This window comes from Protopterus annectens, chromosome 5.part0 (genome assembly GCF_019279795.1).
Source record: "Protopterus annectens isolate FY-2018-M chromosome 5.part0, PAN1.0, whole genome shotgun sequence".
In the NCBI taxonomy this organism is placed as follows: domain Eukaryota; kingdom Metazoa; phylum Chordata; order Ceratodontiformes; family Protopteridae; genus Protopterus; species Protopterus annectens.
This window is the reverse complement of record NC_056735.1, coordinates 417,579,609-417,597,346: the sequence shown is the minus strand read 5'-3', so window position 1 is coordinate 417,597,346 and position 17,738 is coordinate 417,579,609. Positions and strand designations below refer to the sequence as shown.

Below are 17,738 nucleotides of genomic sequence, written 5' to 3'. Positions count from 1 at the left end.
TGGATCCCCTTGAATGACACCAGACATTAAGCCAATTGTTAAAGCTGATCATCTTGTCTCTATATTGTGGCATCATTCTTGGTGAAGGAAGGATACTGCTCAGGGTTAGGGTCATACCTGCCTGGGCTACATAATCAGAGAGCTCCTCTATGTCTCTTTTCATGTAGTCCAGGGAGGTACGTCTCAGGTCGTTCACACCAGCATGGACAATGACTGTGTCATATTTGTACTTGCCATGGAGTGACCCGAGTGCTTGTGTTATGTGGCGGATTCTAGCGCCCGATAGGCAGCTTACTGTGACCCTCTCCTTGTTCATCCTGGTGAGTGGGACGTCAGTGTGTCTGACTATGGAGTCACCTATGACAAGTATGTTTGGTGTTGTATTTGGCCTTAAGGGCTGTGACTGCTTTGCACACTGCTTTTGTGGTTTATGTGTTGCTTGTGGGGTGTCTTGAGGTAGCAGTTGTTTGGGTGTCTGCTTTGGAGGCCTCTGCTGTTTAGGTAAATTTTACTCAGAGCCTCCGAGTATGTCTTTGTGTGTTTATGTGTTTGATTCAGTGGAGTGGTAGCATTATGTGAGGCTGGTTTTGTGGTGTGTGTAGTTGCCTTCTCCTCCTGTCTGGTCTTGCCAGTCCTGAGTTGAGAGAGCTCAGCCTCCAGTTTGGCTAAATAGCTGCATCTCTCAAGTATTTGTGTTATGTGGGAGGAGGAGAGGGTTGTCTGTGTACATGAGGCAGTTATAACATTGCCTCAAGATTCCCAGATTCACCAGCTGGACCGGAGAGGAGATTGACAACTGACCTTTGGACATGCTAGAATAATATTGGGAAATCCTTAATTGAAAACAAGGGCCAGTGGGGAGTGAGGGTGTAGTGCTTTTAATTTTTAGTGCTGACTTATATAATTGCTTTAGTGAGCAAGTGCCAGGTAACTTGAGTGCAATGTGTTACAAGTAACTAAATGCAAAACGACAAACAGTAACTTTCTTTCAAGTGAAACAAGGAAATAAGTACAGTAAGCAATGCAGATATCACTAGTGATCCACAGAAGCGCTGAGAAGTTGCGTATTAGGTGGAATTAGCTTCCAGGGAAATAACAAGCAAACAAACAACAAGCATATAAACAAAGCTATATTCAGCAGGCCTGGATCTAGTCTATGCTAGAGCAAACAAGGTGTACCAATTTCAGTAAGATACAGTTCAAATATTCAGGCACTATAAACCTTTAACCAGAAATTCCCAGCTCAGAAGGGCAGAGTCCAGCCTCTTCTCCCACAAGAGTGCAGACCACAAACCTTCTTAATGATAAAGGAATATTCCTTTCATACACACTTACCCCCCTTCACACACACTTGCCACATGCTGGATTCAAACCCCTAACTATGTTATGACACTAGAGGTGAAATAAACAGCCATGCAGGTCTCGAACCCAGGACCCTACATTTTATCAAAATATGTATTACTCAAAACTGAATTTAAATGTATTTGCATTGCAAGCAGTCCCATATCTAACAATACTGACAGTGGCAAGAACTGCTAAAAGATACCATCATATTTTTTCTTCTAGCTATATTATGTCCCCACCAACACCAAACTTAATGGGATATTTCTTCATTGTACGGTGTGTTCTGTGGCTTTTTATTCTGGCCAAGGATGACAGTGTCGGCACTTCCATGAACTACTTTCTCTCTTGCTCTCTCACTCTTTTTGTTTTCTTTATATCCCATGCTGCCTAACATCGCCATCTATCAGTCCTCCCACAGTCAGTCGTTTATCCCATTCATTCCCCTTTGGGAAAAACACAATTCTGGCAGGCTTCAGAATTTTAGTTATTTTCAAACCCTAGCCTCTCTGTTGGTAGCTGACATGCATGTTCACAGGTGCAGGAGCAAGCAGTACCTTCACCATGGGCGCACACATTCCAACACAAGCTAATGAAAGCTATCATGCAAATGAGACTTGGCAGAACCAAACACACATCTGGAACATCTGCTGCACAGTATGCAGCTTTCTCTCCAGTAGGTGACTGCAAAACAAAGAACTGCTCTGCATCCTTCCCCCAAAGTGGGCAAGCTGGTCTCTGATGCTCAATCCCACCGTCTCCTGCCTAGCTCCTCCAGCAGCTGAGCTGCTAAACGATCTCAGGTCATCTGGATCTTAGTCAGAGAGTCATCTCTTTACACCATAGAATTAGACCTTTCTAGCACAGAAATGTATTGCCAGATGAGGTTTCTACAAGTGACAGTGAAAAATATCAATGGATACTATTATCATATATGTCACAGTGTTAGGCATCACTGCAGAAAGTAACTACATTCAAAACAAGGTATATTTTTTAAAATAATAAATATGTGACTCATTACAGAGAATCAGTATTCAATGGAGCAGAAATTAAATGGATCTGCAAAGACTCAGTCAGAAAATGCAGAAAAGAAGTTGCATACTGTCACATTTACTACTTACTTTAGGATCACAATATTTGCACTTTAAGCAGTCCTGTTTCAAGACATAAGAAAGAATAAAAGGTATCTGCCTACCTCATCTGCATGCCGCTCCATATAATTAAAAGCATATTCGTCAGCATCTATCAAAAGGAAGTTGTGACCATGAAAAGAAACATTTGCTCCAACAAATAAGTCCTTGGCCTTGAAATACTCAGACATTTCACTTTTAAAGAGCTCTTGTCCAGGTTTCTTAATACGGCCTCTTTCCAAAAACTTTCCTCCATCTCTCCCTAAAAAATTAATGCTAGAATTAATAAAAATATGATGAGCTAGTTGCTGCAGTAATTTCTTGTTAATGTATTCTTCCTCAGGTTACTCTATTCAGTCATCCCAAAAATTAACTGAAATTTAAACTTAATATCTAAGCCTTATAATATGGCAACAGTCAAACCCCATGGACATTTTGTGAACAATTAAAAGGGAAAACTTTGATATCCTGGCACTGCATGATTTAAAATCTTATTTAGTTATGCCCTACTAGAAACAAACTCCATAAAGGAATACACAATATTAAGTCTTTGGTTGATGATGTCAGATGAGTGATACAGTAGACTGAGACTGTATTTGCATCACCCTGGTCCAAACTTCTTTTTTTTTTCCTATCATATAACTGCATTGTTAGATGTAATGCAAAACTCTTGAACAGCCTTAAAACTCAGCAACTTACTTACTTGGGAGCATCTCCTAAGTTTAAGATATGTGCTCATCCATCCCCTGAATTTTATGCACACAGGTTCATAGGTGTGTACTAAGCGGGTCTATATCATATGAGCGAATCGCACAAATTGCGAACCCTCATAATATCGAATGTACCGGACCTCGTACTTCCTATTGTGGGGGGCTGTGACCCCCACACCCCCAATAAATATATATTCCAACTCCGAGATCGCACTACAGTGAGGAAAGGGCAAATATCCCATTCTTCACTATACCGCAATCTCAGAAAAAACACTTCGAGGTCTGGTACGTTCAATATTATGAGCGTTCGCAATTTGTGCAATTCGCTCATATGATATAGATTCGTACTAAGCTAATGGCCCTGGAGTCTTTACAAGCCTAGCCCATAGGATTACCCTGGCATCGTGCCACCTGACCTTAATTCCCAGTTGCTTTGTCGAGTAGAGCCAGTGGAGTGATCCCAGGGGTGAATTTTCTATTTCCCATCCACTCATCAAGATTTCTCTTGAAGAGGGCCAGTGAGGTGCTCTGTTTGACATGTATGGGAAGTGTATTCCATATCATGGGCAGTCTCTGGGTTATGAACCTGCCCCTCCAGCACGTTCTGTTGATTGTGGTAATGAGGTTGAGGTCTCTGGAGCGTGTGGTGTGGAAGGGATTTGGATTTCTTTAGATGTAGCATTTCTAACAGAGCTGGGTCAGACATGGCCTTATAAGTTAAGCATAGATCGCCTCTAAGTAGGCAATATGAGGCAGAAAATAGTTGGAGTTTTTTTGAGTCTGTCCATATAGGACAAGTGTTTAAGGCCTAGGATCCTCTTTGTGAGGTACTTTTGCGGCCTCTCCAGTTGTTGCAGGTGTCTAGTGAGGTACATGCCAAATGGGGCATTGTACTCGATGATTGGGCTAAAGAGGGAAGAGCTGAGGGAGACAATGACCTCTTTCTTCCAGGATGCAAAACCCTTATTAATGAGATGTGCCACATAGAAGGACCTTCTGACCACAGTGGCAGTGTGGTGGTCAACCTGTGTTCCCAGATCTCTTATAATGCTTTCTGTGTTCAGTGGACTACCATCGATGTGGTAGTTCATGGGAACTAGGTTTTTCCCAAAGGGGATGACGACACATTTTTTTGGCATTGAGCTTAATTAAAGCCATGGTTCTGACACCAGTCATTGGTCTCAATGAGGCCTTTCTGTAGGATGTCAACATCACTTGAGGAGGTAATAATGGCTCCCAACTTGCAAATGTCTGTGAAGTACATCAGCCAGAGTTCCTTCGTATTGGACTGGACTTCTGTGAAGTAGATACCAAACAGCAGAGGACCTAGGACCAATCCCTGTGGGACTCCACTCTTGACTGGTCAGCAGTCTGATTTGGAGTCAGCTACTTTCACACTGTGGGTTCTATCTGTGAGCCAGTTTGCAACCCACCTAGTGATACAGGGGTTGATGCCTAGACTAGTGAGTTTTTCTATGATTTCTGAGTGGTGAATGGTATTAAAGGCCTTGGCCAGATCAAGGTAGGCTGTATGAGCCACCTTGCCTTCATCCACAGCTCTGGTGACTGACTCAAAGAAGTCGACCAAGTTAAGCAGGCATGATCTACCCTTCACAAAACCAAACTGTGTGGGATCCAGAGTTTGGAGATTCCCTATATCAATGATGATGATGATGATGATGTGTTCCATAGCTTTGCATATTAGACTTGTCAGGCTAATGGGGCAATAGTTTGCAGGGTCTGTAGTTGCTCCTCCTTTGTGGAGATGGATGACTATAGCAGTGCACCATTCGGTAGGGACAAAGCCTGAGGTAAGGCTGTAATTGAACAGGGCACACAGGTGAGGTGCCAGTTCACTCTGTAGTTCATGTAGAACACAGCCAGGGATATTGTTTGGTCCCATAGAAGCTGTATTCTTGGCCTTGGACAGTGCTGTTTTAACCTCTGCAGCAGTAATACTGGGTGCCTGGCAATTTACTTGTATTGTGATTGGTCCTTTGGGGGGGGGGGTTGGCACTGAATCTGTCGGCCAGTATATTGGCAATATCTGTTGGCTCAGTATAGGAGATACCATTGTGCAGTAGCTCAGAGCAAATCTGGGTATTGCCGTGGAGGTTCTTTACATAACTATAGAAGGCCTTGTGGTTGTCTTTACTCTCTGCTGCCATTCTGTTTTCATAGCTAGCTTTAGAGGATTTGATGAGGGATCTCAACTTTTTGTTGAGGCTGATATGGGAGTTTTTCCAGAATTGGGACTACACCTTATTCCGCATCATTTTCCTTCTTCTGTTATAGAGTTTGTTTATGGCAGGGGACCACCAGATTGGCTTCCTTTTTTTGGAGGAGATCATCTTGGTTCTATTGGGTATGGCGAGATCCATGCATTTGTGTACGTGTTCGTACAGTGTATTGGTGTATGATTTGGCAGTCATGCAACTATTCTCCATTTGTATGAATGCCATGACGTTAGCCACCTCTGTTCTTAGGAGCCCAAAGTTAGCTTTGGAGAAGTTTTTCATGGTGGTTACCTTTGTGTGTGTGTGTGTGGGGGGGGGGGGGATGTAGATTTCCAAGGTGATTAGTTTGTGGTCAGATCTTACCAGGGAGAAGTTGACTATTGGTCTAGAGCATAGGCTGCCCATGTTAGTAATGACCAGGTCAAGGATGTTGCTACCTCTAGTGACGGTAAGAATGAGCTGGTCCAGGGCACTGGAATTAATGAATTCCAGGAAACGTTGGGCAAGTGTATTGGTACATGAGTAGTTTTCACAGTAAATGGAGGAGTAGTTGAAGTCACCCAGTATGAGTGTGTTAAGTTGGACCCTAATATTCTGCAGGGTGCTTAGGAATGTGAAGTGAGTGTCTTGGGACATGGTTGGGGACCTATAACAGGATATGACCTGAATCTCTGTCTTACACAATGTTAGCTGCACCTGAAGTATCTCTGATGCATTATGTTGGGCTACCAGTCTGGAGGCGTGCACATCATTTATGAATATGGAAACTCCACCACCTTTGGAGCTTCTGTCCAAGTTCTGGGGCCGAAAGGTGTGGAATGAGTTATAGCCTGGTAGTGCAAGGCTGCTTTCTGCTGCCTTGAACCAGGTCTCTGTTACAGCACAAATGCTGATGTTCTCCATTTTAAGGAGTGTTTCGAGTGAGTGCATTTTGAGATTTAGACTTCTAGCATTGAGCAGCATAACCCTCAGATTGCATTTGTTTGTAGCTGTTACAGTGGTAATTTGGTCTTTGGAACACCACCTAAAAAAGGCACTACAGGGGTGGCAAGAGCCTTGACCAGTATTGGAACCCTAGGGGTGACAGATACAGGCCATCTCTGGCAAAGCATCGAGGTCGGTCAATCATGTTATCCCAGGCAGACAGATACTGGACCCCTTAGAATGACACCAGAAACTTAGCCAATTGTTGAAATCAATCATTTTCTGCTTGTAATGTGGTATTATTCTGGGTGATGGTAGGATGCTGCTCAGAGCTAAGGTCATACCTGCCTGGGCTACATAATCAGACAGCTCCTCCATGTCTCTTTTCATGTAGTCCAGAGAGGTATGCCTTAGGTCATTCACATCCACATGTACAATGATAGAGTCATATTTGTACCTGTTGTTGAGGGGCCTGAGTGCATGCATTATATGGCGGATCTTGGCACCTGACAGGCAGCTGACTGTTACTTTCTCCTTATTCAACCTAGTGAGAGGGACATCACTGTGCCTCACTATCGAGTCACCTATGACTAGTGTGCTGGGCATTCTGTTTTACCTTAGGGGCTTTGGTTGAGTGGCACACTGTTTAGGAGAGTTATGTGTCTCGTGATTAGTGTTGTGTTGTGGCGGTTGAGTGTATTTCTGCCTTGAAGGTCTCTGATGTTTGGGTAGATTTTTATTGAGAGCCTCCATGAAGGTGGGTGTGTGATTTGTGTTTTTATGTGAAGGCAGTGCTGGTGTGTGTTCTGGAGGGCTATGTGTTCCATGTGATGTGGTGGAAGTGTTGACCTTTTCCTCTTGACCAGCTATTCCAGTCTTGGCTGGAGAGTGCATGGCTTCCAGTTTGGATATATAAGTGCATTCTTGTAAGTATGAGTGTTGGGAGGTAAGAAGAGAGGGTTGTGGGAAAAGAACCAAGCAATAATGCCTTCTTTCACTATTGCTCTTTGCATTGTATATTGAACCTTTAGCTCTTAAGTTGAGGCAGGTTCCTTATCAGGACTACAGCACTGGGCCTTATGAAAGGAAGCAAGCCTTGTATACTGACAATTTGTTGTTATATCTTTCTAACCTAGCTAAAGATGCAATCCTGGAGTTTTAACTGTTGGAAGACTTTGTCCGTTTAACAGGCTATAAAGTAAATAAAAAGAACACCAGAGTAATATCTGTTAATTATCAGTCTAGAGACACCTTGGTCTTCAGGTTCCATTTCTTCAGTGATTCAGGACCATTAACTTATCTGGGAATTAGGTTGGCCCCTAAATTGGGGATAGATGTGGCCAAATACACATTTGTTGAGATACTTAAAAAAGCTAAGCAACAAAGTAAGAAATGCGATTCTATTAATTCAGACAAGCCTCAAAGATCAGGTGGTAAACTGGTTCATTCATCCACTGATGATATATTACACTCTGGGACTGACACGTTTTCCACCTCCTGAGGATATTAAGCAGTTTTGAAGGCCAAAAATCCTAAGTTTCTTGGGATATCCTTACCTTGCCAAGCCTTTCAGGGGGACATATGTGTCTACATATGTGTCCCTGATCTAGATATGTATTTGGTTTGTGGGGCTTTAAATTTTATTTCTTGAAATATGCTCTCCCATGTCAAAAAGTAATTAGAAGCTATGTCCCCTCACCCAGCCTCACACCTCAGAAAATCTCTGCCCAGCCTCACCTCAGGAAATATCACCAAATATAACTCCCCCAACTATCACTAGGGAACAGGTCCTCAATGCTGTCTCCAAAAACAAGACCACCGCATCAATGGACACCAGCAATATCCCATGCTACCTTCTAAATAGCATGGAAAATGACCTATAAGACTCTCTAGAATCACTATTTAACTGTAGCCTCCAAACAGGCTTTGTGCCTCATGAATTGGGGAGAAAGGCAACTGTCATCTCTCTGCATAAAGGCAGACTATCTACAGACACTGGAAACTACAGTACCATAAGTCTCACTAGTCTCATATGCAATGCCATGGAAATGGTCAGAAATGATATAGGAAACTTGAAGACACTGGCCCAAACTAGTTTGATTTTGTCAAGTGTAGATCATACCTACGTAGCTTGGTGGACTTCTTTGAGAAGGTCACTAAAGCAATGGAAGAGGGCAAAACTATTTATACTACCTACCTTGACCTGGCCAAGGTATCTGACATAATACCCTACTCAGGCACTGCTGACAAACTCGAGAGCTTAGGTACAAACCCTTATGTCACCCTGTGGATAGCCAGCTGGCTCACAGACAGGACCCAACAAGTTAGAAATCAGGAGTCCACCTCTACAATGGGGCCAGTCACCAACAGATTCTCTCAAAGATCAATCCTGGTATGATTCCTTTTTAGCATATACTTCTCTGATGTCAAAGCCAATGTCAAGGGCCTCTGGCTGGCCAAATTTGCAGGAAATTTCAAATTCATAACAGTCATAGAATCACCCACAGACACTAATGTTCTCCAGGATAGGCTGACACAAACAAATAACTGTCAGAACCATAAACTGAAACTAAATGCCAAGAAATGCATAATATTATCCTTCTGGAAGTCAGCCAGCCCTGGTACCTAGGAGTCAACTCAGTAGTGAGGGACGTGGGGATGCATGCTATTGAGGAAATCATTCTGCATTGTGCAACTTATAAACAAAGGTATGGCATCTAGGTACAAGGAGATCATTGTTCCACTATACTCAGCACTCATCAGACTTATCATTGAGTATGATGTCCCATTTGGTACTTATCTATGAGTACAATGACCCATTTGGTATGTACATAATTAGGAATCCAAAAATTGGAACATCCACAGAACTTCCCACTAAAAGTACATAGGGTGAAAATAAATGTCCTGTGCAGACCACCTAAAAGCCCCATCTCTGTATTCTTTCTCCTAAAGGCTGTTGAAGGGGGATCTATGCCTGGCATACAAGGCAAAGTCAAACCCCACTATGACAGACCTCCTACATATCCACAAAACAAACAGTACCAGAATTACCTGTTCTAAAGACTTAAAACTTGCCTGTGATATAAATATGACCTGTTGGAGAGACTAGTATGTATCCCAGAGACTACCCCTTCTCTGGAAAAGCCATCCATGTGAAGCAGAGTTCCCCCAACCCAATTCAAGTGTAACATGAACAAATGGATGGAGAACTGGACATTCTCGCCTGGTTTGGCACATTTGTCTCTAATGGACAGAGACAGCCTGTAAATGGTCCAGTTCCCAGGCCCCTCCTTGCAAATGTTTAATCTCCCCAAGCCCCTGCTTACATTACCAAGGATGCCACAACTTGTAAGAGATTTGGGAAGTATAACTCAGCTTAAAAAGGCCCCAGAAGTCATTAGTCTAGTACACACTTATGAATCTATGTTTGCTACACCAGCTTGGGGGCAGCAACAGTTGTTTAAAAAAATGAACAGGACTAAAGATAAAGGTTTCAGCTGGGGGTCATTATTTCCTGAAGTCTTAGTTAAGGATCTGAAGTGATGGTAATATCTTGGAATGACTCTGAAAATTGACCCCCAATTATGGATTCTGTGACATGGGGGGGGGGAGAGAAGTCCTACAAGTCAGAGTCCTTCAATGCACCAGTCCAGTGTTTTACTGGGAAAGATTATTAGATGGCTACACCAACATTACAAGGATTAGGAGTGAAACACTAGGCACCAGGAAGAAGTTTCATTTCTCATGTCTTAATGGCATTTTAACATTACTGGGTGAAAAAAAAGTTATGCACTCACGATAATGTTCCATCTGTGTTGTCCATATTCATTCTTACTCAACAGTTGGGGTTCAGATCCAATCCTCAGATCTGACGCGGATGCTTCTTCAAGATCATAGAACACTTGAACTCTCAAGCTCTTCTCCTTACACATAACGCCCTAGCCACCTAACATACCTCAGATCTAGTTTGCTGCCTATAGATTTATAGAGCAGTGGAAATTAAGAAAAGAATGGAAGCTGGAGCTCAAACAAGGAACAGAAGTTCCTCCAAAACTGTTCAATCTATCCAGGAGTTAAACAAGGAGGGTACCTGACAAATCTTCGAACGCTCAAAATTTTGAATGTTACATGGTTGAGACCAAACGTTCAAAATTTTAAGTGTTCGAAGATTGACTTTCAACGGAGCTGTATGGTGCAGATAGGGAGAATTTCCCTTTTCTCCACTGAAGTGCGGTCTCTGAGTTGGTATATATAAGTGGGGGGTGCAGGGGTGCTTGCCCCCCCTGCCTACGCTGTTAAAGTGTTTTTTTAGTTTTTTTTAATTTGATGTTTGACCATCTAAATGCCAAACATTTGGTCTCGACCATGTAATGTTCGACATTTTGGATGTTCGAACATTTAACATAGACCCAACAAGGAGGGGGTAGGTGGGTGGGAAGTTGAGGAAGAATGAAAATGGACAACACAGATGGAATGTTATGTTGAGTGCATAACTTTTTTTCAGATGTTGTCATTTTCCTTCATTCTTTAATAATTGGGACGAAGTCCTAGCTACCTAAATCCCGAGAGCATTTAAAGGAAGGATATTCTTGAGGACAGTTGAGGCAAAGGCTGCCCTTCCCCTAGAGACCAGATCCAATTTGTTGTTGTTGTGTCTTTTGGCTTTTCCCGGCTAGGGGTCGCCACAGCGGAACTCTGATCTGCTAATGATTGGTAGCTGATTTTTACGTGCCGAGTTAGCAGCCCTGATGCACAACCTTCAACGAAGGTACGCCCATTCACGCATGTCTCCACACAGAAGACGCTCTAGCTGAGAATCGAACCGGACAGCGTCTTACTGTGAGGCGTCAACGCTAACGCATCACCACCAATTTGTAATGAGCAATAAAAGTATGAGGATTAGCCCAAGTTGCAGCTACACAAATTTCATCCAAGGAAAGTTTAGACAAAAAGGCTGAAGAAGTCACCACAGACCTCATAGAATGGGCTCTTGGAGGCTTTGGTATAGGCAAACCCACCTTCTCATAAACAAAGGTAATACAATCAGTTAACCATCTGACCAAAGTCACTTTAGATACTGGTTTGCCTAGTTTTTAATCAGAAAAGCAAACAATTGTTTAGATTTTCTCAAATCCTTGGTTCTGTGATGGTAGAAATGTTACTGTGGACATCCAAAAGATGTAATATATAGTCTACTTTGCTTGAAAGGTTAGGAAAGAATACTGGGAGACTGATGGCCTGATTAATATTACATTCTGATACCACCTTTGGCAAAAAAAGGAATGATTGGTCTGTAAAGAAACCCTATCCTTGTGAAAAATTAAATAAGGAGGTTTAGAAGACAGGCCTTGAAGCTCAGACACTCTTCTGGCAGAAGTGACAGCAACTAGGAAAATAATTTTCCAGGTCAAAAATTTCAGATCAGATCTATCTGATGGGTCAAAGGGAGGTTGATTCAATGCCTAAAGAACAATATTTACATCCCAAGGAGGACTGGGATCCTTTAAAAGAGGTCTAAGTAAGTAGGTTTCTCTGAGAAAGGCTTTACAAAACTTGTTGGGAGCTAAAGTAGAATTATTTACTCCTATATGAAAGTAGGAAATAACAGTTAATTGTACTCTGATAGCAGAGGAGCTGGCACCCTCATTGAAAATTGTAGATAAAAAGTCAAGAACCCTTGAAATTGATGGTGAAAAGGAGTCTACATTCTTTTTGTAGGCCTAAAAATGACCCTTTTCCATTTAATTTTATAAATTATCATAGTGGAAGCTTTATGGGAAGATAACAAGATGTAACAGATGGGAAAAGAGTGCCTGGGCTATCAATCAATGGAAATGGAGAAACCATGCGGTCAGCGTGAGGTTTGAAATGTCTGGATGAGTCATGCCTGTCGGGTGAGACATGAGGTCTGGAGTTGGAGCCAGAATCCAGGAAGGATGTAGAAGATGAGGTCAAAGGAAGGGAAAACAGATCTGATGAGGCCAGTAAGGGCAATGAAGATGACTGTGCTCTGTAATTGAGATGCTTTCTGGAGAAATTTGGGGATGAGGGGTAACAGGGAGTAAGCATAAAGGAGACTGGCATGAAGTAGAGCATCCCTCTGGGACTCCCGCACTGGGGGCATTAGGGCAAAAAAACTACTGCACTTACTGTTGAGGGGAAATGCGAAAAGGTTGCAGTATGGTTGGCCCCATAAAGGGAAAACATCTCCACCGTGTTGATATTGAGAGACCAACAAGAAAACAACCAACATAACAAACTAAAAAACTTACTGGAAACTGTGCCAGAGAATACACAACCAAGTACAATAATGAGCGCTTTCATCTAAAAGCATACAGACTTCTTCAGATAAAACCAGAACAATTCAAAATTTGCACTTAAACAGTTTCCTTGTCACATGACACACATCTAAGCAAAACAAGTGTATATTTAAAGAAATAGTTGTCAAGACAAGTACATGTATTTAAAACAATGTGTTTAAGATATAAAATTGAGAATAATTGTTGCTCATCACTAATTTAATCCAGGACATAAGCAAAAATGATACACAAATGCTAATACATTCACCCTAAAAATACAAACAGATGATACATAGGTTCATAGGTTGGTACTAGGCTATTGGCTACTTCCCTGGACCCCTGTCTAGCAGGGTGACTGACATGATCCCCGGGGTGAATTTCCTATCTCTTATCCAATCATCAAGGTTCCTTTTGAAGAGGACCAAAGAGGTGCTCTGCTTGACATGTATGGGCAGTCTATTCCAGTGTCTGGGGAGTCTCTGGGTCAGGAACCTATCCCTCCCCTCCAGCATGTTTTGCTCATTGTGATGACAAGGTTTAGATACCTGGAGTGTGTGTCTCTGAGGGATTGGGATTTCTTTAAGTGTAGCATGTCCAACAGCTCTGGGTTTGACATGGCCTTGTATGTTAAGCAGAGATCGCCTCTGAGTAGAAGATATGTGACAGAGTATAGGTGGAGTTTTTTTTAGATGGTCAGCATAGGGCATCTGGTTTAGGCCTGTGATTCTTTTAGTGAGGTATTTCTGTGGCCTTTACAGTTGTTGCAGATGTCTTGAGAGATACATACCAAATGGGGAGTTTTATTCTATAATCTGTCTAATGAGGGATGAGTGCAGTGGAACAATGACCTCCTTTTTTCTGGATGAAAAGCCCTTAGTGATGAGGTGTGCCACATAGAAGGATTTCCTGACTGTTGTGACGATGTGGTTATTGAAGGTGAGACCACTGTCCACCCTAAGTCTCTTATCACACTTTCAGTGTTTAGTGTACTGCCACCTATGTGGTAATTCATGGGTACATGTTTTTTTTCCCAAAGGGGATAACTATACATTTCTTGGTATTGAGCTTGAGCCCATGGCTCTGGCATGATAATAAATATAAGCATACTAGTTCTTTTGAGGCTTCTCCATAACCTTGAAGGCTCATCCAGGATCAGCCGGTACTAGAGAGACCACCTCAGTGCCATATCACTAAAGGAGATATGAATAACACTGAGGAATGAATCCCCAACAACAAAGATCCATGTTGCCCTGATGAAGAGATCAGTGACAAGGGTTCAAAGGCTGAGGGCTCTAACACCAAAAAGGGTACCAAAGACACTGATGCCAAAGATGAAGCCAAAAACTCAGCATTGAGCACTCAGTGAAGAGACTCACTTGACGTCAAATGCCTTGGCTTTGAGTGAATCAGATGGGTAATAACAGAGGCTGAGCAATGAACTCCATTTAGCTCCAGACACAGAGTTTCTGAGGTTGATTCAGCTCCGAACCCAGTGGTTCCACAACATGGATCAGGGGAAAAAAACAAACAAAGGGGATTATAAGTCAGCCTGATCCACCCTAGAAACAGAGGGAGATGAGATACCACACATTTTAATCCGTGTCTTCAGAAAGGCTCTCATTTTATTTTCCCAGTTTAAATCATTGACACTTCTAAAAGGCTTGGCAGACTGGATTTAGGAAGTGGATGGTGGTATAGACACAAAATTAGGTAATTCGCTCTCTGAAGAGTGTCTACTGGAAAAAGGCTTGGGAAACTTATATAACCTAGCTAGAATCACAATTATGGTTCCAAAGGTGAAGAAGGTCTAAGATGTAGCTTTGCTGCAGATGCTGAGGGATCTAGATCCAGCCTGGGAACCTTTAGTACAGCAGAAAAGCCAGTATCATCCAAACTTTCCTTATCTTTTCTGTCATTATCCTTATTTGGTGTATCTGAAGATGGATTTGGAGAAGAATTCCCTTCAAAATTAATTTATTATGATGATCCACTACACACCTAGGCCAAAAGATCTTACATAAAAACAGTCTGCTGTAAAATGTTCTGGCACCACCCATACCACACAGAAATTGTGGGTGCCCTGGGGTGGAATTTTATAGCAACATAGAAGCACAGATCTCCACTCAGAAATCTACACAAGAATGAGTAGAGGGATTAGTATTTAATCTCTCAAACTAGCTTAAGGATACTAAGACCATCAACCTTTTTTGGTGAATAAACTTTTGAGTTCTCTCAAGTTGGTTTATGTACTTAGTGATGTGCATGAAAAGGGTAAAATGCATTCAGGGAGAATGTATTTCGTCCAAAGAAGAAATAAAGAGAGACTATAACTTCTTTGGACATTGATAAGATGCTATGAATGATAAACACAACAGAGACCTGGTATTCAAAAGAGAGTTGATACCAACAAAAACAGAAATTCTTGATGACTGAATCAGATTTAAGTGGAATGTTATCTATATGATATGTGGGGATGAGGCTAGATTTACAAAAGAAAACTGTGCTGCATTTCTTATCATTCATGGTAAGTCCATGACTGACAAAGCAAGCATTTGTTTAGTTCAGAGTTATTGCTGGAGAATGTATCAGAAATGGAATTTGATAACCACTTCCAGTCCGCTGATATGAGTTTTCATGTCAGAGGTGTATATATCAGGACTATGTCAAATATTCGAACTTCCAAAATGTCGAATACCATATGGTCGATATTTGGAAGTTCGAATATCTAATAAAAAAAAAAAAAAAAAAAAGAAAAACATACACTAACAGTGCGAGCAGGGGGGGGCAAGCCTCCCTGCACCCCACACACCCCCAAATTAAATATACCAACTCCGAGACCACACTTCATTGCAGAAAAGGGAAATTCTCCCATTCTGCACCATATGGCACCGTTAAAAGTCAACCTTTGAACACTTGAAATGTCGAAAATATGGTCTCGACCATATAACATTCGACATTTTAAGCATTTGAATAATTGACATAGATCCTATATATCAAATAGGAGAGGTGCCAAGGACAGAACTCTGTGGGACACTACTGGTGACATTTTCCTGTCTAAAGTAAACACCCCTGACCTTAATGGTATACATTTTAACATTACCTATCCAGCAAGCTATGTATGTGTTAATGCAGAATTGGGAAAGTCTGCCAATAATCCCAGCATGGGGGATCATGTTAAAGGCCATGGAAAGATCCAAGTAGGCAGTGTAAACCATTTGCCTTTTATGGCACTGGTTACCTTTTCCAAGGACTCATTTAAGCTTAGCAAGTATGATCTGCCTTTTATGAAGCCAGTCTGGTGTGGGTCCAGGGAGATAAAATTATCTGTATCATAGTTTATATTACATATATTTGCAAATAATACTAGTGAGACTAATAGGCATGCAATTTCCAGGGTCAGCAGAGGGACTACTTTTATGCAAGAGCACCACAATAGTTGTTCTCCACACCTTGAGGATGTAATCAATGGAGAGACAGGCTCCGCCTGAAGCATAGATGGAGGAGTTATGCTAGAAAGGACTTTGTGTCTTTCAATAGACATGCAGGAGTATTGTCAGGACCCATGTAACATTTTATTTGCTTTCTTTTTCTCCTGCATTTGAGGCCATTAAGCTTTTTCCTGTGCTTACTTTCTTAGTCCATTCACTTCACCAGGAAATGAGAACCCTACAACTCATTTGTTCCTCTAAATGGTGGCAGCCAAGCTGAAGAGGGCAGTGCCATCATGTCTGAATGACAAGGGTATTCACTTGCATTTAAGTCCTAACACCTCAGTGCAAACCCAGTAACCTACTCTAGGGTTCTGCATGCAAAAAGGATCAGTGATGGCATGACTTATTTCTGCGAGTAATTTAAACCTTCCAGTACTTGCATGCAGTCTCCAGGCCCCACTAAGGATTCTAACACAGGACCATGCACCCCTACTTACTCACCCTAAACACATGCAAGTCATTCTATCTGCATCACTCTTCCTATTTATATGCCAGTTCCATTAGGTGCTTGAGTTGCTAATTAAACTCAGGTCACATGGATTTTAGTCAGGGCTTTATCCTTCTGCACCAACAGAGCTACAGAACTGTTATTCTTAATATTAGAAAGTGCAGAATGGGCTTCATCCAGAGTGATTTTGGGAGGGGTGGTGCAGAGAGTAGGTGAGGTGACATTTAAGAGCATTTATTAGACTCATCATTCTTTGATATTTATGTGTTTCAGTCTATCCTGCTTGTTCCACAGACCCTGAAATTTCATCCCCTTGGATACAGCTCCCCAAGCAAAGTATGAGGCATTTGTGGTTATGGACTGAGAAAGGTCTGGTAGGAAAAAGAGAAAACCTGGGTAGAGAGATAGTTGATTTACCCACCAGAGTAACTCCCTTTATCCAAATTCCATTACTGGAATCTGAAGGTGTTAGGTCCAAAATGATTTGAAGAACCACTGAACTTTCTTCATGTGAAACCTGCCCAAAAGAATCATGAAAATTGTAGAGGCTATAAAACATAGAATCCTGAAATATTCTCTGGCAGATATCAGAGACAGGTTGAATAATATCAGAAAGTGTTCCTTGCAAAATTCATTTTGTCCTGAGGAAGAAAATCTACCACAAGGGACATATCCAGGAGGCATCCTAGAAATGCTATCCTGTGAGATGAAATGAAAGATTTCTCTATGTTCACCTGAAATTCCAGACTGAGCAGAAAGTTCTCTAACCAAGACAGAGATTATTCACAACTTGTAAAATAATCTATAAAAATAAGCCAGTCTTCTAAATATGGAATATGTGAATGTCCTGCAACCTGCAAAGGACTATTACAGGAGACATGCATTTTGTAAGCACCCATCTAGCTGTAGACAAACCAAAGTGTAAAGCAGAAAATTGAAAATGTAAACCAGACAGAGAAAAGCATAAAAAGTATCTGAAATCTTTAAAAGCTTGAATGTGATAAGCATCTTTTAAATCCAGAGTTATCTCTCATTCCAACACAGACTGTACAGAAAGCATTTTGAATTTTGGGATTTTGATGCAAAGGGTTAGAAAAGAAAGGTCCAGGAGGGGATGCCACACGCCTCCTTTCTTTTTCAACAAAAAGATTCCTGAAT

The 17,738-nt window shown here is 41.8% G+C and overlaps 1 protein-coding gene across 1 annotated transcript in view; it reads right to left on the bottom strand.

Moving 5' to 3' along the window:
* The window catches only part of EFHC2 (EF-hand domain containing 2), a 1,536,365-nt gene that overhangs the window by 661,254 nt on the left and 857,373 nt on the right, over nucleotides 1-17,738 (bottom strand). The window contains exon 10 of the mRNA XM_044072376.1: nucleotides 2,537-2,733. Within this exon, the coding sequence (XP_043928311.1) occupies nucleotides 2,537-2,733 (197 nt within the window). The remainder of the gene's footprint in view (nucleotides 1-2,536; nucleotides 2,734-17,738) is intronic.